Genomic DNA, 27,829 nt, shown 5'->3' with positions numbered 1-27,829 from the left:
CATTAATCTAAGGGCCATTATGCCTATAGCCTACTTAGCCTACTATCTACCTAAGGGGTCAAATGTAACAATACACACAATATTAATCTAAGAAAACAATGCTGCGTTTGAATAAAAGTCTCGGGTCAAGAAAGCCAGCCTACAGCATGTGGCTGACTGGGCCATGTGATTAAGAATGGAAAGCTTTGTCTGAAAGGTTCTCATTATTCCTTTTCAAATGTGGGGACGCCATTTTAATAATAACAACATCATGCACTTCACTCTCACAAAAATACACACTAGTGGTATTACTAGTATATGCTGTACTGCTCATAATGGGGATGCAATGAAGAAAGGGGAGAGGATCAGGTTTAATGCAGTTCATTGTGGAATAAATAGATTTCACATTGGCATGATGATCAGCTGGATCAAATGCTTGTCTGTTTAGAAAATGAGAATCCAGGACAGAGAGTGAAGGCATGTGCTCATTAAGCAAAATTCTTGACCAACATTGTTTCCCCCACTGAATACAGTGTTTAGTCCTCAACTGGCCAATGAATGGGAATCCTCATATACAGTAGACTATGGTATATTATGAGATACTGTACATGACACTCACCATATCTACCCACAAGCACTAGCACCTCAAATCTGTACATGTTGCTAAGCAACCTAAATATAAACTTGGAAATTGAGAGAGAAAAACAACCTGGCACTGCAGAGAAGAGGAGATGCCATGCTGTTCTTCACTATGCATTGAACGCACCAAATCAAAATCCTAATAAAACAATCCCTATACACACAGTATAAGATACTAATGCATCATTCATAACACACACACCATCATTGATCACACCCAAATATAAATATGCCAGTTATAAAGACCATTAAAAGTGTGTCCTATCTGTACCCTGCATAATACACTCCAAGGGAGTAAGATGGAGACTTAAGAGTCAGATGGACCCTTCTTTCCTTTACCAGGACCCTTAGCTGAGCTGAATAGTCCAAATAGCTGAGAGGCTGAGCATGACCATCTGTCTGCTGGCTCTCCACAGGGGGAGAACAGATTTTAATATACTTCTCAGTCATCTCACTGCCCTCTTTACAGCTGGGTTTACACTGTGGAAGGAGGGGTGGTGGGGATGGAGGGGTTATGTTGGTCACGCAAGGTCAATAGAACATGCGCTTATTTTTGGAAGAAAGGCACAGAGCTAGAGGGAGAGAGAAAGAGAGATAGAGTTTGTTAATTTATTAGATTATCTAAATTAAAATAGTAATGATGTTTACAATTGGTGAAATTGCATCACACCCGTTTTTATGATAGGCGTTATGATACCCATTTGATAGAGTGCGGGAATGATATTTTCCAGCTTCTGCGCCAGATGTACCGACCAATGAAAGCGCGAGCGTTCGAATGAGGAGGCGGAGGCTGGAATTTCATGGATGCTTGTTATGTCTGTCAAACCACTAGCGATTAGAAAAATATAGATTTTCATATAAAAATAACCATTCGCAAATGCAATATGGATACTGTGGTTGTTGTCGTTTGGCTTTCTATAGGTACGTATCAATTTCGAATGGAAACATTGAGAGATAGGCATGCCTTTTCGTATTAGCAATATTAGCTAGTCGCAAGCTAGCTTGCTACTGCAGCTAACACGTTATGTGGTTGGTGGGTTGGTCATTTTTTCCCACTGCCATGGAAAGAATTGCTAAGGTTTAGCTTTCTATCCCGTTATTCGGAGATAATAGTGGCCTTGCCGTTTAAATCTACACTATTTAGCTATTTAGGATATGAGATTATTAGCTATTGGTAGAATTAACTGGCTACATATATCTAACGGTATTTTACCATTTAAAGTTATTATAACGTACTGTTGCAATAATGTTGCTATTCCTCCAAGGATGTGTTGGTGATTCCTCCAACATTTCTCTTTCGCGGAAACATTGTATCACCTTATTCAAACCAGTTGTCCTACATTAATTATAACATACCAATATCACATAGCTACAGTAAATCAAAGTATGTCATGAAATTGATGGGCAAAAGTTATCGTAATCTTTTAATTCTTATACTGTCGTCATATCATTATGAATTGAATACATTTGCATGACATTATGTAGAAGCCAAAATAATGCATTAGGCCTAATATTGTGTGAAAACATCTTTCCTATGTCACCACATGATTATAAGTACATTTTGCCATGTGCCTAGATGTGCTATAAATCACGAGTGAAGCATTCAGCATTTTTTGTTGTTGCAAACATGCCTCTGTTTGAGAAAATGTTCAAAATAAGTATTGCTTTTGTTTGTGTTTGTTGGTCTATTAAGTTTTCATTGTGCATGTATCTGGTTTCACACACAATGATGTGATTGGGAGAAACATCCATGTACAGCCTAATCTGGGTTTGAAGCAGAGAACTGCCATACAAGACGGTGAGTTGGCGTGTGCAGTGGTGAACATCTTGTGTGACTCCTCCCTGACCCCCTTCCCCTCTATTCTCATAACATGGTGGTGACACACTCAAGTAGTTCCCTATTAATGGACACATTTGTGTTGATTGTAACAGACTGTGGTGTAACCTCTTCTGCTTTGTTTGTAATCTTTGCTCTTTGGTTTGTTTGAGTCACAGTCTAATTCTGACTAGCCCTAATTGTATTATTTTGAGATGCTGTAAGTGAGAGTTTCCTTGGTTACTGTAACTTTTTAAAGAGACTTTCCAGTGGATAGTAAAAATGTTGATGCCCGCCTATCCTAGACAATAGCCTACTACTTGTTTACAGCCCTCTCCAAAAGACCCCATGACCTGGAGCGAGAAAATATATTCCTTGTTAGTTACCTCAGTCCAGAATGGTTGTGCATCAAGTTCAGTCTAGGTACAGTAGGGACGTCTGAGTTGGCTGTGGTCCTCCCCTGCTAGCAACCGCTGCCTATAGAACCAGTAACCGAGCACAGTTTCACTCCAGTCTAGAGAGACAGACCACAGGCTAGATCAAGTCTAATAGTGCTCCCATAAGTCTGTGTAGTTTTAATGCAAACTAAAAGCACATGCATTCCCCCTGACCGGAAAGGACAGATAGATCCACCTCCACCACCGTACATTCAACTGAACAACAGGACAGAGGACATCCTTTTGCTGCCTAAGCCAGCCTTTCAACAGACAAGCTCTTTTTTACTGTGTGGCCAATGACATTAATAAAGACTATTTCTGGGCTGAGACTGCTGTGTGCCCAAGGTCGGGTTGGTCCATAAAGGCATAAAAGCGGGTTATCCATTCTGTTAGTGATCTGCAGCAAGGGAACATGGCAAGGTGTGTGTTTTGTGTGTGTAACATAGCTAATGTGAATGCATGTGTGTGTGTGTGTGTGTGTGTGTGTGTGTGTGTGTGTGTGTGTGTGTGTGTGTGTGTGTGTGTGTGTGTGTGTGTGTGTGTGTGTGTGTGTGTGTGTGTGATGGGTCCTGCCATGGTTAGGGAGTTGAGCATTAACCATGAATGGTTGATGTATTAGAGGGGGCTGTTGGTTCATCGTCTCCAGAAGGCCTTGCTGTGCCCAGAGAGACAGGTGTAAGCAGATCTGATGCTATTAGCACACCCTGTCGCTAGCTTAGCCAATGATCTCTGCTTTCTTTGTTTGGAGTCGCTGGACTGCATTCCAAATGGCACCCTATTCCCTATATAGGCTAGTGCACTACTTTTGACCAGGGTCAATATGGCACTGGTCAAAAGTAGTGCACTATGTAGGGAATAGGGTGCCAGTTGGGATTCAGCCCTGTTGGAGTCTCTAAGGTTTCGTCTGGCAGTGACCTGGGGAAGGCCATCTGGGCTGAGACATAGAAATAGAATTAGGAATGTTGACCTGAATGTGGATATCCATTCTAGTAAGTCTCCCTCTATGAACGGACACATCTGTGGACAACATGTGTTAATTAAACCACATCAAGAGTCTCTGAAAAGAAGGGTCAATGTTTGACCGTGGCTGTAACCGTCATGTGGTTTTAGAAAATAAGCTTGACTGTGTTGTGAGAGGGCTGCGTCTTAAGTGCCATCCTATTCCCGGAACCAGTGGTTCCCAACCTTTTCAGTTACTGTACCACCAACTGAACTTTGCTCTACCCAGAGTACCACTGAAGTATCCCTCATGTGCATTTTACCAGTAGGCCTATGGTCTCAGGAGTCTTCTCAAGTACCCCCTGTGGATAGGCCAAGTACCCCCAGGGAACCACTGCCCTATGTACAGTTGAAGTCGGAAGTTTACATACACCTTAGCCAAATACATTTAAACTCAGTTTTTCATAATTCCTGACATTTAATCCTAGTAAAAATTCCATGTCTTGGGTCAGTTAGGATCACCACTTTATTTTAAGAATGTGAAATGTCAGAAGAATAGTAGAGAGAATTATTTATTTCAGATTTTATTTCTTTCATCACATTCTCAGTGGGTCAGAAGTTTACATACACTCAATTTATATTTGGTAGCATTGCCTTTAAATTGTTTAACTTGAGTCAAATGTTTCGGGTAGCCTTCCACAAGCTTCCCACAATAAGTTAGGTGAATTTTGACCCATTCCTCCTGACAGAGCTGGTGTAACTGAGTCAGGTTTGTAGGCCTCCTTGCTCGCACATGCTTTTTCAGTTCTGCCCACAAATTTTCTATAGGAAATGAGGTCAGGGCTTTGTGATGGCCACTCCAATACCTTGACTTTGTTGTCCTCAAGCCATTTTGCTACAACTTTGGAAGTATGCTTGGGGTCATTGTCCATTTGGAAGACCCATTTGCGACCAAGCTTTAACTTCCTGACTGATGTCTTGAGATGTTGCTTCAATATATCCACATCATTTTCCTCCCTCATGATGCCATCTATTTTGTGAAGTACACCAATCCCTCCTGCAGCAAAGCAGCCCCACAACATGATGCTGCCACCCCCGTGCTTTACGGTTTGGATGGTGTTCTTCTTGCAAGCCTCCCCCTTTTTCCTCCAACCATAACGATGGTCATTATGGCCAAACAGTTCTATTTTTGTTTCATCAGACCAGAGGACATTTCTCCAAAGAGTATGATCTTTGTCCCCATGTGCAGTTGCAAACTGTAGTCTGGCTTTTTTATGGCGGTTTTGGAGCAGTGGCTTCTTCCTTGCTGAGCGGCCTTTCGGGTAATGTTGATATAGGACTCGTTTTACTGTGGAGATAGATACTTTTGTACCTGTTTCCTCCAGCATCTTCACAAGGTCCTTTGCTGTTGTTCTGGGATTGATTCGCACTTTTCGCACCAAGGTACGTTCATCTCTAGGAGACAGAACTCCTTCCTGAGTGGTATGACGACTGCGTGGTCCCATGGTGTTTATACTTGCGTACTATTGTTTGTACAGATGAACGTGGTACCTTCAGGCGTTTGGAAATTGCTCCCAATGATGAACCAGACTTGTGGAGGTCCACAATTTTTTTCTGAGGTCTTGGCTGAATTCTTTTGATTTTCCCATGATGTCAAGCAAAGAGGCACTGAGTTTGAAGGTAGGCCTTAAAATACATCCACAGGTACACCTCCAATTGACTCAAATTATGTCAATTAGCCTATCAGAAGCTTCTAAAGCCATGACATAATTTTCTGGAATTTTCTAAGCTGTTTAAAGGCACAGTCAACTTAGTGTATGTAAACTTCTGACCCACTGGAATTGTGATACATTGAATTATGAGTGAAATAATCTGTCTGTTAACAATTGTTGGAAAAATTACTTGTGTCATGCACAAAGTAGATGTCCTAACCGACTTGCCAAAACTATAGTTTGTTAACAAGACATTTGTGGAGTGGTTGAAAAACAAGTTTTAATGACTCCAACCTAAGTGTATGTAAAATTCCGACTTCAACTGTACATTAGTGCACTACTTTTGACCAGGGCTCCTAGTGCTCTGGTCAAAGTAGTGCACTATGCAGCAATCTTTTTTTTTTAACCTTTATTTAACTAGGCAAGTCAGTTAAGAACAAATTCTTACTTACAATGACGGCCTACTGGGCAACAGTTAACTGCCTTGTTCAAGGGCAGAACGACAGATTTTTACCTCGTCAGCTCAGGGATTCGATCGAGCAACTTTTTGGTTACTGGCCCAACGCTCTAACCACTAGGCTACCTGCCGCCCCACATTTAGCTTTATCAGTGTGGTGATATTGAAACAACATTCAGCTGTAGGCTAGTAATATCCCTACACCATAGCTCAATGATCATAGCAGTTGCCAGGCAGGTTCTATGGCTGAACCCAACCCTTTGCTTATTTCACATCTATAGAACCGTTTAGATCATTGACCACCTTTTCCTGTGACCAGGTCCCCGGGGACAAAAGACATCTGAGACACTTTAAGGTTTAGTGTTTTGCTTCAGATGGGTTTCATAGATCTATTTGGGCATTTTACATAGTCTATTGAGACATTTGTTCACAGTCTGATTTTGATTGGGCTTCAAACAACTGTGTGTACTGGATAGGACATAGGCTAGTGTCTGTGTGTACTGGATAGGACATAGCCTAGTGTCTGTGTGTACTGGATAGGACATAGGCTAGTGTCTGTGTGTACTGGATAGGACATAGCCTAGTGTCTGTGTGTACTGGATAGGACATAGCCTAGTGTCTGTGTGTACTGGATAGGACATAGGCTAGTGTCTGTGTGTACTGGATAGGACATAGCCTAGTGTCTGTGTGTACTGGATAGGACATAGGCTAGTGTCTGTGTGTACTGGATAGGACATAGGCTAGTGTCTGTGTGTACTGGATAGGACATAGCCTAGTGTCTGTGTGTACTGGATAGGACATAGGCTAGTGTCTGTGTGTACTGGATAGGACATAGCCTAGTGTCTGTGTGTACTGGATAGGACATAGGCTAGTGTCTGTGTGTACTGGATAGGACATAGGCTAGTGTCTGTGTGTACTGGATAGGACATAGACTAGTGTCTGTGTGTACTGGATAGGACATAGACTAGTGTCTGTGTGTACTGGATAGGACATAGGCTAGTGTCTGTGTGTACTGGATAGGACATAGGCTAGTGTCTGTGTGTACTGGATAGGACATAGGCTAGTGTCTGTGTGTACTGGATAGGACATAGGCTAGTGTCTGTGTGTACTGGATAGGGCATAGCCTAGTGTCTGTGTGTACTGGATAGGACATAGGCTAGTGTCTGTGTGTACTGGATAGGACATAGCCTAGTGTCTGTGTGTACTGGATAGGACATAGGCTAGTGTCTGTGTGTACTGGATAGGACATAGGCTAGTGTCTGTGTGTACTGGATAGGACATAGAATAGTGTCTGTGTGTACTGGATAGGACATAGACTAGTGTCTGTGTGTACTGGATAGGACATAGGCTAGTGTCTGTGTGTACTGGATAGGACATAGGCTAGTGTCTGTGTGTACTGGATAGGGCATAGCCTAGTGTCTGTGTGTACTGGATAGGACATAGGCTAGTGTCTGTGTGTACTGGATAGGACATAGCCTAGTGTCTGTGTGTACTGGATAGGACATAGGCTAGTGTCTGTGTGTACTGGATAGGACATAGGCTAGTGTCTGTGTGTACTGGATAGGACATAGACTAGTGTCTGTGTGTACTGGATAGGACATAGACTAGTGTCTGTGTGTACTGGATAGGACATAGGCTAGTGTCTGTGTGTACTGGATAGGACATAGGCTAGTGTCTGTGTGTACTGGATAGGACATAGGCTAGTGTCTGTGTGTACTGGATAGGACATAGACTAGTGTCTGTGTGTACTGGATAGGGCATAGCCTAGTGTCTGTGTGTACTGGATAGGACATAGGCTAGTGTCTGTGTGTACTGGATAGGGCATAGCCTAGTGTCTGTGTGTACTGGATAGGACATAGGCTAGTGTCTGTGTGTACTGGATAGGACATAGCCTAGTGTCTGTGTGTACTGGATAGGACATAGGCTAGTGTCTGTGTGTACTGGATAGGACATAGGCTAGTGTCTGTGTGTACTGGATAGGACATAGAATAGTGTCTGTGTGTACTGGATAGGACATAGACTAGTGTCTGTGTGTACTGGATAGGACATAGGCTAGTGTCTGTGTGTACTGGATAGGACATAGGCTAGTGTCTGTGTGTACTGGATAGGACATAGGCTAGTGTCTGTGTGTACTGGATAGGGCATAGCCTAGTGTCTGTGTGTACTGGATAGGACATAGGCTAGTGTCTGTGTGTACTGGATAGGACATAGCCTAGTGTCTGTGTGTACTGGATAGGACATAGGCTAGTGTCTGTGTGTACTGGATAGGACATAGGCTAGTGTCTGTGTGTACTGGATAGGACATAGACTAGTGTCTGTGTGTACTGGATAGGACATAGACTAGTGTCTGTGTGTACTGGATAGGACATAGGCTAGTGTCTGTGTGTACTGGATAGGACATAGGCTAGTGTCTGTGTGTACTGGATAGGACATAGGCTAGTGTCTGTGTGTACTGGATAGGACATAGACTAGTGTCTGTGTGTACTGGATAGGGCATAGCCTAGTGTCTGTGTGTACTGGATAGGACATAGGCTAGTGTCTGTGTGTACTGGATAGGGCATAGCCTAGTGTCTGTGTGTACTGGATAGGACATAGGCTAGTGTCTGTGTGTACTGGATAGGACATAGCCTAGTGTCTGTGTGTACTGGATAGGACATAGGCTAGTGTCTGTGTGTACTGGATAGGACATAGGCTAGTGTCTGTGTGTACTGGATAGGACATAGAATAGTGTCTGTGTGTACTGGATAGGACATAGACTAGTGTCTGTGTGTACTGGATAGGACATAGGCTAGTGTCTGTGTGTACTGGATAGGACATAGGCTAGTGTCTGTGTGTACTGGATAGGACATAGGCTAGTGTCTGTGTGTACTGGATAGGACATAGGCTAGTGTCTGTGTGTACTGGATAGGACATAGGCTAGTGTCTGTGTGTACTGGATAGGACATAGGCTAGTGTCTGTGTGTACTGGATAGGACATAGGCTAGTGTCTGTGTGTACTGGATAGGACATAGGCTAGTGTCTGTGTGTACTGGATAGGACATAGGCTAGTGTCTGTGTGTACTGGATAGGACATAGGCTAGTGTCTGTGTGTACTGGATAGGACATAGCCTAGTGTCTGTGTGTACTGGATAGGACATAGGCTAGTGTCTGTGTGTACTTGATAGGACATAGGCTAGTGTCTGTGTGTACTGGATAGGACATAGGCTAGTGTCTGTGTGTACTGGATAGGACATAGGCTAGTGTCTGTGTGTACTGGATAGGACATAGGCTAGTGTCTGTGTGTACTGGATAGGACATAGGCTAGTGTCTGTGTGTACTGGATAGGACATAGGCTAGTGTCTGTGTGTACTGGATAGGACATAGGCTAGTGTCTGTGTGTACTGGATAGGACATAGGCTAGTGTCTGTGTGTACTGGATAGGACATAGCCTAGTGTCTGTGTGTACTGGATAGGACATAGGCTAGTGTCTGTGTGTACTTGATAGGACATAGGCTAGTGTCTGTGTGTACTGGATAGGACATAGGCTAGTGTCTGTGTGTACTGGATAGGACATAGCCTAGTGTCTGTGTGTACTGGATAGGACATAGGCTAGTGTCTGTGTGTACTACATAGGACATAGGCTAGTGTCTGTGTGTACTGGATAGGACATAGGCTAGTGTCTGTGTGTACTACATAGGACATAGGCTAGTGTCTGTGTGTACTGGATAGGACATAGGCTAGTGTCTGTGTGTACTGGATAGGACATAGGCTAGTGTCTGTGTGTACTGGATAGGACATAGGCTAGTGTCTGTGTGTACTGGATAGGACATAGGCTAGTGTCTGTGTGTACTGGATAGGACATAGGCTAGTGTCTGTGTGTACTGGATAGGACATAGGCTAGTGTCTGTGTGTACTGGATAGGACATAGGCTAGTGTCTGTGTGTACTGGATAGGACATAGGCTAGTGTCTGTGTGTACTGGATAGGACATAGGCTAGTGTCTGTGTGTACTGGATAGGACATAGCCTAGTGTCTGTGTGTACTGGATAGGACATAGGCTAGTGTCTGTGTGTACTTGATAGGACATAGGCTAGTGTCTGTGTGTACTGGATAGGACATAGGCTAGTGTCTGTGTGTGTTGTGTTACCTTAATCTGACTGTGTTGCCTGTAATCTCTTCTGTACCAGAGTGGTTTAACCCATTATATGGACTCTTGCAGTGTTTACCGTAACTCCAATTAACTACAGATTATGGGCCGGTTTCTGGGACACAGAATCCTGGACTAAAAAGCATGTTCATACACCTTTGAAAGTGATTTCTTTAGTCCAGGTAGGACTAGTCCTAATTTGTGTCTGGGAAAGTGGCCTAAATCTCCCAATATGTCTTAATAATAATGAAGAATGAAGATGATGGTAACATGTTTTCCAGTAGGGAGTAGTGACCTTTTTTCAGCTCTTCCAGGCTCCATTTGCTGCAAATGGAGTTGGATTTATTTGTCTGCAGTCATGAACAGTGGAGCTGTCTCTCTCTTTGACACACACACACGCACGCACGCACGCACGCACGCACGCACACACACACACACACACACACACACACACACACACACACACACACACACACACACACACACACACACACACACACACACACACACACTGTACTGCAGTTCTCCCTCCCCCGCCCATCCCAGCACACTCACTCTCCCATGGTGATTAAAAACTTAGCTCCCACCCACTGGAGGAGGAGGATGGAGAAAAAGAAAGAAGAAGAAACGCTCTGTCAAACCAGAGTAGAGGAGGCGGAGGAGGGGGAGAAGAGGAGGCGGGGGAGGAGGAGAAGAGGAGGCGGAGGAGGGGGAGAAGAGGAGGAGGAGGAGGGGGAGAAGAGGAGGCGGGGGAGGGGGAGAAGAGGAGGCGGAGGAGGGGGAGAAGAGGAGGCGGGGGAGGGGGAGAAGAGGAGGCGGAGGAGGGGGAGAAGAGGAGGCGGAGGAGGGGGAGAAGAGGAGGCAGGGGAGGGGGAGAAGAGGAGGCGGGGGAGGGGGAGAAGAGGAGGAGGGGGAGAAGAGGAGGCAGAGGAGGGGGAGAAGAGGAGGCGGAGGAGGGGGAGAAGAGGAGGCGGGGGAGGGGGAGAAGAGGAGGTGGGGGAGGAGGAGAAGAGGAGGCGGGGGAGGGGGAGAAGAGGAGGGGGAGAAGAGGAGGCGGAGGAGGGGGAGAAGAGGAGGCGGGGGAGGGGGAGAAGAGGAGGCGGGGGAGGGGGAGAAGAGGAGGCGGGGGAGGAGGAGAAGAGGAGGCGGAGGAGGGGGAGAAGAGGAGGCGGGGGAGGGGGAGAAGAGGAGGCGGAGGAGGGGGAGAAGAGGAGGCGGAGGAGGGGGAGAAGAGGAGGCGGGGGAGGAGGAGAAGAGGAGGCGGGGGAGGAGGAGGCGGGGGAGGAGGAGGTGCCATTTGCCAGCTCTTAAGAGCTGCCATTTGCCTCTGCAACACTTCCTGAATAAAGAATAAGTGTGTGTTTGTGTTGTAAATGGATAGACTCTGGTATAATGGGAGTCAGGGAGTATGAGACAGAGAAGAATAGCAGCGCTATTGTGCTTCTTTAAGCTTCAGTCTGGGATTGGGACAACCATTTTTGTACTTTTACATGAATGATATAGAGGCATTGATTATTGGGGAATATAACATATAAATGCCTCATGACTTTTGCAAAACTGTCTTACCCTTTCAGAACCCCCCATTCGACAGCTGTTTACATAAACAGGTGGCGGGGCAGCATTTTGTTTGTTTGAATCCCAGACTGTAGCTTTAAGAGGCTGACTGAGTCCCAGTGCTGGTGCTACTTACTGCTGTTGACAACCATTCACTGCTCTGGCCCTCTGACTCTCTGGTTCCTGATATCATAGGCCTTTAGCCCTTAACAACTACTGACAAGTCGACTGTAGCCTGGGTGCCTGGCTGACTGTTCTTGGACTCATCAGTGTTAGGCTAGGCCTATATCAAAGAGACTGAATAATTTAAACCTCTCTGGCTATATAGTACTGGCCTTGTTTGGCAAGAAAACAAATTGGTTAAAGGGGAAATCTGCAGTTTGAACAATAACAAAACAGTTACCCCTGCCGCTGATTTGGTAAACAGCTTAGGGATGGGGCTGGAGAAATGTAACCACTCTCAAACTCATGAACTATGAATACAGGGACTGACTATCCATGATATAACATGTATAGTTTTAACCATGTTTTGAGGCTATACAGTATTTGTTTACATTTACATTGTTTACAAACAAATGACTAAAACAAGCAAATTCTTTAGGTTCTGATGGGGTACGACAGTTGAATTAAGCACAAGAGGCAGATTAAGTTATATTTAAGCAATAAGGTCCGAGGGGTGTGGCATATGGCCAATATACCACGGCTAAGGGCTGTTCTTAGGCACGACGCAACGCGGAGTTCCTGGATACAGCCCTTAGCCATGGTATATTGGCAATATACCACAAACCCCTGAGGTGCCTTATTGCTATTATAAACTGGTTACCAACATAATTAGAGCAGTAAAAACATTTTTTTTGTCATACCCGTGGTATACGGTCTGATATACCACGGCTGTCAGCCAATCAGCATTCAGGGCTTGAACCACCCAGTTTATATTCTTCAATAATCAATGGGTATATGTTCCCGTATGGCTCAGTTGGTAGAGCATGGCGCTTGCAACGCCAGCGTTGTGGGTTTGAGTACCACCGGGGACCAGTATGAAAATGTATAAACTCACTACTGTAAGTCGCTCTGGGTAAGAGTGTCTGCTAAATGACTAAAATGTATAGTCAGGTCCATAATTATTGGCACCCTTGATAAAGATGAGGAAAAAATGACTGTATAAAATAAATTATACAAATAATGAGCTATACTGCATGCTCAAAACATTTCAAATTGTATTATTTTATATTAATACAATTGCTAAGAGAAAGATAGCAACTGCAGATTGCCCCTTTGAAGCAGAAATAGACTGGCACCCAGATTACGTCGATTTATCAGTCACGAGTCCAAATGATTTGAAAACCATAAGAGACTACAGCACTTCCCCCTCACATGTTTTGATGGGGATTTTCACCTTGTAAAGAGACATTTTCTCCCTCCTGAATGCGGTTGGCAGGGGCTGTAATGATGAAGACACACACGGACGCACATAAACACACACTGTGACGCTCTCTCACACTTACTCACACACACACACACACACACACACACACACACACACACACACACACACACACACACACACACACACACACACACACACACACACACACACACACACACACACACAGGAGTCCCGGATAATAACCTCTGTGTCCTCTTTCTCTGTGCTCCAGTGGTCACCATCCTGTCGAGGTCGCACGCCGACCGGAACGTCTACCCGTCTGCAGGCGTGCTGTTTGTCCACGTCCTGGAGAGAGAACACTTCAAAGGAGAGTTCCCTCCCTATCCCAAACCTGGTCTGTGTCTGTGTTCCTCATTGGATCTCTCAATTCAATAATAACCAGATTACTAATTGTACTATTACTACTAGTGGGCTACCTATTTATGATAAATACTCATCTATTCAGTAATAAAATATATTTCGCTAAGCTACAGTACAGCAAATGCAGAGACCGTATCAATATCACCATAAGTGTCAGTGTCAGAGTTTACATCTGTCAGTCTCAAATCACGCTCTCATGGCCTCGTTGACTAACTGCTAGGCTGAGTGTTTATTGTACATGTACCAACGTCTGTCCGTACAGGGGATTCCAGCAACGACCCCATCACCTTCAACACCAACCTGATGGGCTACCCAGACCGGCCAGGCTGGCTGCGTTACATCCAGAGAACCTCACACAGCGATGGGGTGCTCTACGGATCCCCCACTGCAGAACACGTGGGCAAGGCCACCATCATAGAGGTGTTGGCTCCATGTGATGCTAAAGGAGTTAGAGTTGTTTGTCTGCAGTTATGAACAGTGGAGCTTTCTCTGACACACACACACACAAACACACACACACACACACACACACACACACACACACACACACACACACACACACACACACACACACACACACACACACACACACACACACACAAACAAACACACACACACACACACACACACACACACACACACACACACACTAAACTACAGTACATTAGTAGTTGTAGATTCAATCAATCAATCAATGAATACATTATAACATTGAATGTTTTGAACATTGAAATGTTCAGACTTGGGGGATGTATAATCATGTGCATTCACCCGGTCTTGTCCACAGTTAATTTTGCCAGCTAGGGTCCTATCAGTCAAATATGTGGGCACAACCTGTAACAATCATAGTAGTGGTTAGGGGTATAATTTACATTATATAGTCCAGCAATAGAGCCCCACAGTGGAGGTGTCATAATACCAATAAAATCTAGGGGTCATGCAGGGAAATGGTTCCAATCGTTTTTCCACCATTCATTTTTCCCATAAGGGATTTTAGAAACACTCCAGGGTAAGCCTACATGAAACACAGCCCTTATTTGAAGTGTTTCTGGGTATTATGACGCATACTGTGATACTCTATGTTCACAGGTAGATCAATAGGTTTTTTGCACATATATAATAGCTGTCACATGGTGCGTTGTGATATAGCTTTTTTCTAGGGTTTTAGACGTGTCCTTAATGTGTCTAAATTACTGTAGCATGTTCTCAAAGGCTTTAGGTTCCCTGTAGGAATGTTCCTGTAGGATGCAGTGCCCCAATTCCTTCTTCCCTCTGAGCCTTCTACTATGGAATATGTTTGCATCTGGCTCGGACCTCGCCGGCAAGCCTCAGCCTAGGACATAAAGCTGTAGTGATCTGGGCTTAAACTTTTACCCTTATTTGTTCCAGATTACTGCCTATAACAGACGCACTTTCGAAACGGCCCGGCACAACTTGGTCATAAACATCATGTCCACGGAAGGTAAGAAAAAGAGAGAGAGACAAAGGACAAGCTTAGTGAGGACATGATGAAGCAAGATGTTCTTAATTTAAATCTAGAGGGTTGCTTCCGATGTTGACTAAAATACCCTAAAGCTAATTGTTCTATTTCCTTGAAAAATGGCTGAATAACATTCACATAATATATATTAATATATTATCGAGAATACATCAACCTAAAAGGCTAACTCAACCAGACCGACAATTTTTTAATTAAGGGTCAACACAGTCCAATACGGGACTCACAGCTGTGCAAATCAACAAGCACACTTCTGAAAGCGCTATCTGAAAATCCACTGTCTGCAATTGACTGGAAACTGGCCTAGTACTCTAAACAAGTAGTTAGATTGTAATTAATGGGGATTTTGGTAGGGGTTGATAGAGGGAAAATCAAGTTAGACATTTCAAAGTGGAAATTTCTAACTTCAGAAGCCTTTTTAAACCTCAAATACATTACAAGTTCTAAAATGTCCTGTACACATCTCATTATGCTGTACGTCTGTACAGAGTCTCACTCTACATGTGATACAATAGCACCACGGTGCCTGGTGAAAAGCTGCCCAGCTGTTTCTGGCCCACGCGTACTGTGTGACCTCACTCACACTGAGCAGTGACGTCACTAGCCATCTGCCCAGAGCCGAGCCGCTGTCATAACAGACACATAACAGAGCAGACAAACATTGGCCTTTGTCGAACAGTTTGTCTGATATTACGGCCATTAAATGCCATTACATATGGTTGTCAGTTAGGGATGTATTTACAGCTCGTCTGATATTACGGCCGTTAAATATCATTACATATGGGTATCAGTTAGGGATGTACTGTACATGTACACTTTGTTCACAGAATGATATTGGGCCTATTAAAATGAACAGATTATATCTGTAATCTCTCTCTCTCTCTCTCTCTCTCTCTCTGTCTCCCTTCCTCCCTCCCTCTCTCAGACTACCCACTGCCATACCAGGCAGAGTTCTTCATAAAGAACATGAATGTGGAGGAGATGTTGGCCAGCGAGGTTCTGGGAGACTTCCTTGGCGCAGTGAAGAACGTGTGGCAGCCCGAACGCCTCAACGCCATTAACATCACCTCAGCGCTGGACAGGGGCGGACGTGTTCCCCTGCCCATCAACAACCTCAAAGAGGGGTGAGGGCGTAGAAATAGAATCAGAAACCCTCTTTAGTGCAGTTCAATACATGGTTTAACAGAGTATGAGGATGAATTTACATATCAACATCACCTCGGCGCTGGACAGGGGCGGACGCGTTCCCCTGCCCATCAACAACCTCATTGGGGTGAGGAACAGGGTCACCCTCAGCAGCCCTTAAAGGTCAAGAGTAGTTTGATACATAGTTTGAAAGAGGATGATGAATTAAAGTATCTTCAGATGATAGAGGATGATGAATTAAAGTATCTTCAGTTGATAGAGGATGATGAATTAAAGTATCTTCAGATGATAGAGGATGATGAATTAAAGTATCTTCAGTTGATAGAGGATGATGAGTTCAAGTATCTTCAGTTGATAGAGGATGATGAATTCAAGTATCTTCAGTTGATAGAGGATGATGAATTCAAGTATTTTCAGTTGATAGAGGATGATGAATTCAAGTATCTTCAGTTGATAGAGGATGATGAATTCAAGAATCTTCAGTTGATAGAGGATGATGAATTCAAGTATCTTCAGTTGATAGAGGATGATGAATTCAAGAATCTTCAGTTGATAGAGGATGATGAATTCAAGTATCTTAGGCACTTCCAGGAACAGGACAGAGTAAATATTTAAATATTGCATACAAGGGAAGGGATAGATACAGACATAAATGCATGGTTTGTTACCTAAATATGCATCCTCAGAAAGTACTATAGCAGCTTTATAATGCCTTGTCTACTGTCATCATCAAAGTATTGTATTCTTAAATAAGCATGTTCAGAAAATTGTATTGCATCTGTTGCAACACAAACATGCACTTACAGATGCTTATGCAATGCAGGAGGAACCTTACAGTAACCTTACCACTGTGAGAAAGTGAAAGAGAGAGAGAGAGAGAGAGAGAGAGAGAGAGAGAGACAGAGAGAGATCAACACACTGTATTAGACATTACAGCCTCAGACCAACACTGGCAAGCAGTTTTTAGTAGTCCGGAAGAATGAATCCCCATAAGTTGTTCATAAAACATGCATGGCCCCATTTGGGAAGATACAAAGTTGTAGAGGAGAGCCCCATAGAAATACGTGGCCAGCAGGGCTAAGCTATTACTGTTACTGATATTACTGTGTAACCTAGCTGTTAAATCTTCCTCTCCTTGACCTTAAATGTGCTTGCGTGTTTGTGTGTAGATTAGTCATGTTATATACCACTAACTGTTTCTGTCATTATACCTGTATTATCAGATATATCACTAACTGTTTATCTGTCATTATATCTGTATTATCAGATATACCACTAACTGTCTCTCTGTCATTATACCTGTATTATCAGATATACCACTAACTGTCTCTGTCATTATACCTGTATTATCAGATATACCACTAACTGTCTCTCTGTCATTATACCTGTATTATCAGATATACCACTAACTGTCTCTGTCATTATACCTGTATTATCAGATATACCACTAACTGTCTCTCTGTCATTATACCTGTATTATCAGATATACCACTAACTGTCTCTCTGTCATTATACCTGTATTATCAGATATATCACTAACTGTCTCTCTGTCATTATACCTGTATTATCAGATATACCACTAACTGTCTCTCTGTCATTATACCTGTATTATCAGATATACCACTAACTGTCTCTCTGTCATTATACCTGTATTATCAGATATATCACTAACTGTCTCTCTGTCATTATACCTGTATTATCAGATATATCACTAACTGTCTCTCTGTCATTATACCTGTATTATCAGATATACCACTAACTGTCTCTCTGTCATTATACCTGTATTATCAGATATACCACTAACTGTCTCTCTGTCATTATACCTGTATTATCAGATATACCACTAACTGTCTCTCTGTCATTATACCTGTATTATCAGATATACCACTAACTGTCTCTCTGTCATTATACCTGTATTATCAGATATACCACTAACTGTCTCTGTCATTATACCTGTATTATCAGATATACCACTAACTGTCTCTCTGTCATTATACCTGTATTATCAGATATACCACTAACTGTCTCTCTGTCATTATACCTGTATTATCAGATATATCACTAACTGTCTCTCTGTCATTATACCTGTATTATCAGATATACCACTAACTGTCTCTCTGTCATTATACCTGTATTATCAGATATACCACTAACTGTCTCTCTGTCATTATACCTGTATTATCAGATATACCACTAACTGTCTCTGTCATTATACCTGTATTATCAGATATACCACTAACTGTCTCTCTGTCATTATACCTGTATTATCAGATATACCACTAACTGTCTCTCTGTCATTATACCTGTATTATCAGATATATCACTAACTGTCTCTCTGTCATTATACCTGTATACCACAGGAGGCTGCTGAGGGGAGGATGACTCATAATAATGTCTGGAATGGAGTGAATGGAATGGAAACCACGTTGTTGATGTATTTGATCCCATTCCATTTATTACGTCCCTGCCATTTCAATGAGCCTCCCCAATTAAGGGGCCACCAGCCACCTGTATTTTAAGCCAGTGTCTAACTCCCTGCCTCGCTCTCCAGTGTGTATGTGATGGTGGGGGCAGACGTGCAGTTCTCTTCCTGCCTGAGGGAGGTGGAGAACCCCCACAACCAGCTGCGCTGCAGCCAGGAGATGGAGCCTGTCATCAGCTGTGACAAGAAGTTCAGGGCCCAGTTCGACATTGACTGGTGCAAGATCAACCTGGTGAGGATTGGACAGGACCCTGGAACCATGGTGTGACCTCTTGACCTGTTCTCTGACCATATCAAACAAAAATGATAGTGTGTATGTGTTTGTGTGTGTGTTATGTCATATACACGCATACACGAACACAGCCAATCCACAATCTTCAGAAGAAAATATATATTTAGTGATATTTAGGCATGTATACTGACCAAAAATATAAACGCAACCATTTCAAAGGTTTTACTGAGTTACAGTTCATATAAGGAAATCAGTCAATTTAAATAAATTCATTAGGCCCTAATCTATGACTGGGAATACAGATATCCAGGCTGTATCACAACCAGCCGTGGTTGGGAGTCCCATAGGACGGCGCACAATTTGCCCAGTGTTGTGCGGGTTTGGCCGGTGTAGGCCGTCATTGTAAATAAGAATTTTTCTTAACTGACTTGCCGAGTTAAATAAAGGTAAAAAAAAAAAAAAAAGATCTATATAATATGCATCTGTTGTTCACTTGTTCACAGATACCTTTAAAGAAAAAAGGTAGGGGCATGGATCAGAAAACCAGTCAGTATCTGGTGTGACCACCATTTGCCTCATGCAGCACGACACATCTCCTTCACGTAGAGTTGATCAGGCTGTTGATTGTGGCCTATGGAATGTTGTTCCGCTCCTCTTCAATGGATGTGTGAAGTTGCTGGATATTGGCGGGAACTGGAACACACTGATTACACGTCGATCCAGAGCATCTCAAACATGCTCAATGGGTGACATGTCTGGTGAGTGTGCAGGCCATGGAAGAACTGGGACATTTTCAGCATCCAGGAATTGTGTACAGATCCTTGCGACATGGGGCTGTGAATTATAATGCTGAAACACGAGGTGATGGCAGCAGATGAATGGCACGACAATGGGCCTCAGGATCTCGTCACTGTATCTCTGTGCATTCAAATTGCCATTGATAAAATGCAATTGTGTTCATTGTCTGTAGCTTATGCCTGCCCATACCATAACCCCACCACCCCAATGGGGCACTTTGTTCACAACGTTGACATCAGCAAACCGCTCGCCCACACGACGCCATACACGTGGTCTGCGGTTGTGAGGCCGGTTGGATGTACTGCCAAATTCTCAAAAATTACACTGGATGTGGCTTATGGTAGAGAAATAAACATTAAATTCTCTGGCAACAGCTCTGGTGGACATTCCTGCAGTCAGCATGCCAATTGCGCACTCCCTGAAAACTTGAGACATCTGTGGCATTATGTTGTGTGACAAAATTGCATATTTTAGTGTGGCCTTTTATTGTCCCCAGCACAAGGTGCACCTGTGTAATGATCATGCTGTTTATTCTGCTTCTTGATATGCCACATCTGTCAGGTGGATGGATTATCTTGGCAAAGGAGAAATGCTAACTAGCAGGGATGTAAACAAATTTGTGTACAAAATTTGAGAGAAATAAGCTTTTTATGCATGGAACATTTTTGGGATCGTTTATTTAACTCATGAAACATGAAACATGGGACCAACACTTTACATGTTGCGTTTATATTTTTGTTCAATGTATTTTCCCAGCCACCCTGCTAATACTATATATCTTTTAGGGTTCCAAATTCTGGTAACTTTCCCAAAATGTCCAGGTTGTCCAGAAATCATGTTGGAACATTACTGGAATCAGGAGGGAATAAGCAGGAAACCTGGGAACGCTCCAACCGGGATTTCTGGAAGAATTCTGCATTTTGGGGAAATTAATGGAATTTTACCACCCTAATATCTTTAGTAAATGAAGTGCTGATTGAACCTCTCTCTTCTCCAGGTGGACATCACCAAGGTGGTCATGATCCACAGTAACCGTCCGGACCCAGGTACAGGGGTTCTGCCTGACATCGGGGAGTACAACCCCCCATCAGAGTCTCTGAAGAGCAGGGACTTCTTTGCCGACTTCCTCATCACGTTGGCAGTGCCCTCGGCCGTGGCCATGGTCCTCTTCACCATCCTGGGTTACTCCATGTGCTGTCGGCGAGAAGGGGTGTAAGTGTGCAGCTTTCACTTCTGACAGAAAGAGACACACACAGACTAAAACACACGCAGACACAACACACACACACACACACTAAACACACATTTAGGTCTACACTTTTAAAGAGGAGATGGAACCAAAAGTATAGTGTTGTTTTGATGTGAGTTGAGGAGATACACGTTTACAGTTGGACTTTTCTTTTGAATTGTCACGTGGGGGTTCTCAGATCCTGAGGGATGGACTGATTAGTCTGAGTGCAGTGTCACCGACCCTCAGTGGGAGTTAAGGGATGTTTAGTTATGCTACTGGGCCACTATAGATGGACGTCAAGAGGTTAAATATTCTGGAAGCGCAGCTTGTCAATAACCATCCAGTTTTATGGTCCATGTATGTTCTCCATACGTTACACTGTTCTGTTTCAGGTCGATTTCTCATACTCATTTTGATGGTTATTAGCACAATCATCATGACATAGATGGTCAATCAACCATTATATTGCTCCTCCAACCCCCCCACCCTCATTTACAGGCTGGGAGACTGTCCCCTCCAACCCCCCACCACTCAGTGTGTCCATGCAGTACTGTTCGCCTTTACCATTCATCCATCCATCCATCCAATGCCACGTGCTCTCCATTCACTTCAGTGTGAATGTCTTTTAACTATTAATATTAGTATTTAATTCATTCATTTTGTTTTGTTTCTAGGGATAAAAGAAACATGCAAACACCAGAGTAAGTGTTTATCCTCTCCTGTGTTTCTCTTTTCTTTTGAGTTTCATCTGTTTTGGTTCTTCTTTGAACCCCCGGTCTTTCAGTTGGTTTGCCCTTTCACCTTTTGCTTTCAAATCGCCATGGTGACATGCTCATGTCCATCCATACTGTCATCTGTGTGTTTACATACCATCATCCAATTAGCTGCTCAAAGCTGCAGGGGCATGTTAAGAAAGGAAGTTGATCTTAACCACAGATCCAGGGTCAGATATTGGTTCACCACCTCTAATGGTTGAGTATAGAAGGGGAACGTCTATAGTTCTGTAACTGAAGCAGGGAAATCTCAGACCAGGTTTGTTTAGAGAGAGATGGAGGGGGGGAGAGAGTATGAAAGGGAGAGGAGAAATACTCTCAAACAACCTCCTCTAGACTCAGCAAATGGCAAATGACCAATAGTAACGACACAACACAGTTTCCTCCTACCAAGAAGAAACACACCAAATGCTGTCAAAATATTTCCTATGTTCTTATGTATTCCTTAATGCAGGTATGTACAGTACACAACAGTGTGCCTGTTGACTGAGATAAGAGCTCAGATGGTCCATTTATGGTGTATTTTTCTGTCCGTCTCTTCTCTCCTCAGTATCCAGTTAGTACATCACAGCTCCATCCAGAAGTCGACCAAGGAGCTGCGGAGCATGTCTAAGAACAGAGAGATCTCCTGGCCCCTCTCCACCCTGCCTGTCTTCAGCCAAAGTGGGGAGGTGGTGCCCCCTATACACCCAGACAACTACGAGACAACCAGCATGCCCCTGATGCAGACACAGACGTGAGTCCTGGCTAGAGTTTACAAACACACATGCAGGGACATAAACACATAGAAGAACAGATGCACACAATCTCTTTCCTCCTGGCACCATCTCTCTCTCTCTTTCTCTCATTATCTATCTCTCTTTCTCTCTCTTATGGCAGGCAGCAATGTAGTGCGCTGCCAACCCACAGCTCGCTGCGTCCTCCCCCAACAGGACAGGCAGCCTATTATCATAAGAGAGGTCTTTGAAACCTTGAATAAGGGTTTCAAATTTGGGGAAGTGACACTCTGTAATTGTTTTATATTTTTGACATTTTGTCAGGAAATGCAGCTCTGTCTCAGGTTCTGCTGTGGTGCAGTGGTTGCACAGCCTTTCCTCTACAGGCAGCCATGTTTTCCTGTCTACCCTTCTCAATGGCAAGGCTGTGCTCACTGAGCCTGTACTTTGTCAAGGTTTTTCTAAAGTTTTGATCAGTAACCATGGTAAAATAGTTTGCTACGGTGTACTGTCGATTTAGGGCCATATAGCACTGCATTTTGCTTTGTGCTTGTGCTTGTGTTTCCCAATAAGTAATGTAAGTAATGTAGTTTTGTTTTGACTGTGTTGTAATTTGTTTTGATCTGATTGATTGGATGTTCTGGTCCTGAGGCTTCAGTATGTTAGTAGGACAGGTTTGTGAACTCAGCCTCAGGACCAGCTGGATGAGGGGACTCTTTTCTTTACTCAGCTCTTGGTATTGCAGGGCTTGGTAGTGATATGAGAGGTGTCACTGTATTTTAGATGTTTCCAAAACTTAATTGCTCTTTTTTGAGTTTTCATTATTAGTGGATTGTAGTTTTCCTCAGGACATGTAGGAGAATCTTACAGAACTCTGCATGCAGGGTTTCAATGGGGTGTTTGTCCCATTGGGTGAAATCTTGTTTTACAAGTGGACCCCACACCTCACTGCCATACAGTGCAATTGGATCAATGACACATTCGATTAGTTTTAGCCAAATTTTAATAGGTATTTCAATAGGAATTGGGTTTTTTATGGCGTAGAATGCCCTGTGTGTTTTCTCAGTTAATTCAGTGCATCATTTAGGTGTCCAGTTGAGCTTATTTTTAAACCTAAGTAATTGTAGTGTCTGCAGTACCAATTGAGAACTTTGGTCTAATTCTCTGGATCTGGATCTCTCTCTTTCTTGCTCTCCCTTTCTCTCTCTCTCTCTCTTTCTCTCACACACACACAATGTTGTCCTAATACAGTTTGTACTAAGCAAAAACATGAGTGAGACTTTTGTCAAACTGGCTTAGACTCTAGACAATGCTCTGCAACGTTTAATGCTCTAATAATCAGATGTTCTCTAATTTCAGAAACCTGCAGAACGAGATTCAGATACCACAGCAACAGCCATCAGGTTAGTATTGACTCCTGCTTTAGTACGATTCTTTTATTATCTCTTGAACCAATGAAAATGATACATTAAGGTCTCTCGCTGAGTAACATGACACCGTGGACTTAATCAGGATCATCCTCAATCATCTAGCCCAGGCATAGTCATTGCACGTCTCGCGAGACCCATTCGTCTTTCTGCAACTTAATTGTCGGCTCGCTGCAATATTCTGAATGCACGTGTTGTGTTTCCCTCAGTCAGCTGAATGTGTCCTTTAGTTACTAGAACAGTGGTTACGTGACTAAACTTCCATATCCGCTAACGGACCGGTAAAAGCGCTCGCTAGCGGCTCGAGATTACTATCGACTATGACCCCATCCCATTACCTGATTTCACATATTCTTGTGCTATAACTTTTATTGAGATAATGACAATAAGGTCAGATTCAAAAGATTCATAAAATTATTTTATACACAGTTGTTTCATATACCCCCAAGTGAACTAAAATAGAGAATCAAATAGCTTGATGGTCCATGTTAATAGTATCTTACATATCATGTGTGAATCCATTTGATAGGATGTAATAGGCCTATGAATCAATTTGAGTTTGCAATAGTTGTCTTTCCTGCTTTTATCTTTTTATCCAGATCAACCAAACACACTGTACAGAAATATAAATGCAATTGTGATTAGTTACTTCAAGTTAAAACATATGGGGGTATTTCTGATCTGAGAGTCTGCATAGATATTGCAGTAATGATTTTCCTCTCTGTTGAAGTTGAACATGATAGCCAGGAAGTAGGTCCTCATTTCCCTAAGGGGATGTCAAAAGTTGTATTATAAAGAATGTGTGTCCTTGGGTTGTCTGATGTCAGAATAGTCTTTATAGCCTACTTTTGCTCCTTTCCAAACTACACTGAACAACAAGATAAACTCAACATGTAAAGTGTTGGTCCCATGTTTCATGAGCTGAAATAAAAGATCCCAGAAATGTTCCATACGCACAAAAAACGTATTTCTCACATTTTGTGCACAAATTTGTTTACACCAATGTTAGTGAGCATTTCTCCTTTGCCAAGATAATCCATCCACCTTACAGGTGTGGCATATCAAGAAGCTGATTAAACAGCATGATCATTACACAGGTGCACTTGGTCCTGGGGACAATAAAAGGTCACTCTAAAATGTTCAGTTTTGTCACACAACACAATGCCACAGATGTTTCAAGTTTTGAGTGAGCGTGCAATTAGTATGCTGACTGCAGGAATGTCCACCAGAGCTGTTGCCAGAGCATTGAATGTTCATTTCTCTACCATAAGCCGCCTCCAACGCCATTTTAGAGAATTTGGCAGTACGTACAACCGGCCTCACAACCGCAGACCACGTGTAACCACGCCAGCCCAGGACTTCCACATCTGGCTTCTTCACCTGCTGGATCGTCTAAGACCGGCCACCCCGACAGCTGATGAAACAAACTGTCAGAAACTGTCGCAGGGTAGCTCATCTGCGTGCTCGTCGTCCTCACAAGGGTCTTGACCTGACTGCAGTACAGCATCGTAACTGACTTCAGTGGGCAAATGCTCACCTTTGATGGCCACTGGCATGCTGGAGTGCCCCATGGTGGCAGTGGGGTTGTGGTATGGGCAGGCAGGCATAAGCTGTGGACAACAAACACAATTGCATTTTATCAATGGCAATTTGAATGGACAGAGATACTGTGACAAGATCCTGAGGCCCATTGCCGTGCAGCTCATCCACCGCCATCACCTCATGTTTCAGAATGATAATGCACGGCCCTGCAAGGATCTGTACACAATTCCTGGAAGTTGAAAATGTCCCAGTTCATCCATGGCCTGCATACTCACCAGATACGCACCACCCGTTGAGCATGTTTGGGATGCTCTGGATCGACATGTACGACAGCGTGTTCCAGTTCCTACCAATATCCAGCAACTTTGCACAGCCATTGAAGAGGAGTGGGACAACATTCCACAGGCCATAATCAACAGCCTGATCAACTTTATGCAAAGGAGATGTGTCGCGTTGCATGAGGCAAATAGTGGTCACACCAGATACTGACTGGTTTGCTGATCCATGCCCCTGTCATGTGAAATCCATAGATTAGGGCCTAATTTATTTATTAAATTTATTAAATTTATTAAATTATTAAATTGACTGATTTTCTCATATGAACTGTAACTCATTAAAATCTTTGAAATTGTTGCATGTTGCGTTTAGATTTTTGTTCATTCTTTACCCCACCTACAGTTCTGTAGTGACTGTGTCTAACTAGACTTTAGCTCCTCCTTGTGTGCATGTCAATGAACTGCAAGAGAGCCCTCTGCTCAGTCTAACTCCCTGCCCAGTCTAACTCACTGCTCTGTCTGTTCATTTTATTGCTAACAAAGGAGATAGAGATAATTATTGTATGTCAACATTTCGGAGACTGGAGGTAAGTATACTGGTCTGCCTTTGCTTCGATGTATAATTTTATCATTGCCAACTATATAAGAGACTATTTTACTTTGTACTTAATGTAACATTAGTAAACAAGTTGAAATGGAGAATGCGCAGCGCTCGCTCACGATTAAAATACTTTTATTTAAACAACTATTAAAAGATTGAAGTTTCGGCCTTCATCAATGGCTGAAACGTCAAGCTTTTAATAATTGTTTAAATAAAATGAAAGGTTATTAATGTCGAGCGAGCGTTGCCCCTTTTCTTTTTGAATGATGATCACATTTTTTGGTTGCACCTCAACTTTTGTTGGTTGAGTGCCCTCCATTTTCCACAGTAGTAAAGTAGTTAAAATGTAGTTACCATATTCCCATTGTTAAAATATTCAGTCTCAGAACCTGTAAACAATCAATATTTATATTAGATCAAGATAAATGATATGATGCAATATGTTTGAATAAGGTATTTTATTCTCCATTCTAGGTAAATGGTATTCCTGAGGAGAGGAAAGTGGCTGAAGCACTGAACTTGTGACGAGAGAGAAGCCCAAGAGACAGTGGTGGAGCTGCTTTCTGTCTGTCCGTGTCCCTTTAAGCCAAGTGTTTTTCTATGTCTACATCCTAAATAGAGTACCACTGCATGAGTCATAATAGACATCAAACCTAGCGGTCAAATAGGGAAAAGGTTCCAATCGTTTTTCCACCATTCATTTTTCCCATAGGGGATTTTAAAACACTTATAAGGGCTGTGTTTCATGTAGGCTTACCCTGGTGTGACGTTTTGATAACCGTGTAAATCTCTCTAGGACAAGGTGACTTTTATCCATATATTTGTTTGGATTTATCCCCCCCAAAATGAAATGCTAATTAGCTGATAATGTGGGTGTCATAAAGAACTATAAATGTCATGATGATCTGGAAGAGAATGCCGAATTGAGGCAAAGGTAAGAATCTCTGGATTAACGATCTAATGTTAGCTAAATGTAGTAATGAATAAATTGGCAAAATTTCATTAAATGGACAATTCTGTGAACTGTTTTGTGGAAGTTTTACATTAAAACAATACCTGTTAGCAAAGGTGTCAGCGAGAGATGACGTGCAGGAGCTTGCAGGGATTTGTAGTTTTGCATGATGTCTACTTTGACCCTAACTAGCATTTTCGAATCTGAGAGTAGAGCCGAATATATTGATAAAAGTCACCTTGTCCTAGAGAGATTTAAATGATTATCAAAACGTCACACCAGGGTAAGCCTACATAAAAGACAGTCCTTATTTTAATTGTTTCGAAAATCCCATATGGGAAAAATGAATGGTAGCAAAAGGATTGGAAGCGTCACCCCGTTTGACCGCTAGGTTTTATGGGTATTATGACACCTCCATTGTGGGGCTCTATAGCACCCAATTTCCTATGTAGTGCACAACTTCTGACCAGGGCCCAGAGACACTACGTCTGTCCCAATCTGCATGCCCCAGCAGTGCGTTCATACTCGACGCTAGTGTCCGTCAGTGTGCCCTTATGTATGTGAGCGAGTGGTGCAGAGTACAGTAAACTCATGATAAGTGCACTTAGTATGAGAGCAAGCTGTTTAAGTGCAATACAGTTTTACCAGTCCCAATTAAATTACACTCATAACTGTGTGCTCTTATTTAATG

At 43.0% G+C, this 27,829-nt stretch overlaps 2 protein-coding genes across 2 annotated transcripts in view; one reads left to right on the top strand and one right to left on the bottom strand.

The window, feature by feature from the left end:
- The window catches only part of ppp1r9a (protein phosphatase 1, regulatory subunit 9A), a 146,731-nt gene extending 143,629 nt beyond the window's left edge, over positions 1 to 3,102 (bottom strand). The window contains exon 1 of the mRNA XM_038966459.1: positions 2,821 to 3,102. The gene's annotated coding sequence lies outside the window, so the exon portion shown is untranslated. The remainder of the gene's footprint in view (positions 1 to 2,820) is intronic.
- sgce (sarcoglycan, epsilon) lies at positions 1,415 to 26,925 on the top strand. Its single transcript, XM_038966460.1, has 11 exons — positions 1,415 to 1,539; positions 13,317 to 13,439; positions 13,728 to 13,885; positions 14,855 to 14,927; positions 15,889 to 16,087; positions 18,661 to 18,823; positions 20,619 to 20,833; positions 21,527 to 21,553; positions 22,176 to 22,361; positions 23,701 to 23,744; positions 26,661 to 26,925. Exons 1-11 carry the CDS (start codon positions 1,503 to 1,505, stop codon positions 26,675 to 26,677), a joined length of 1,242 nt encoding a protein of 413 aa, XP_038822388.1. The 5' UTR covers positions 1,415 to 1,502; the 3' UTR covers positions 26,678 to 26,925.
- Positions 26,926 to 27,829: the final 904 nt, after the last annotated feature.

This window comes from Salvelinus namaycush, chromosome 27 (genome assembly GCF_016432855.1).
Source record: "Salvelinus namaycush isolate Seneca chromosome 27, SaNama_1.0, whole genome shotgun sequence".
NCBI lineage: Eukaryota > Metazoa > Chordata > Actinopteri > Salmoniformes > Salmonidae > Salvelinus > Salvelinus namaycush.
This window is presented reverse-complemented; position numbering and strand designations above follow the sequence as displayed.

Coding starts and splice junctions, on each gene's coding strand:
- sgce (XM_038966460.1), top strand. CDS start 1,503: ATGGATACTGTGGTTGTTGTCGTTTGGCTTTCTATAG. Junction 13,440..13,727: donor CCCTCCCTATCCCAAACCTG/GTCTGTGTCTGT, acceptor CTGTCCGTACAG/GGGATTCCAGCAACGACCCC. Junction 14,928..15,888: donor AAACATCATGTCCACGGAAG/GTAAGAAAAAGA, acceptor TCCCTCTCTCAG/ACTACCCACTGCCATACCAG.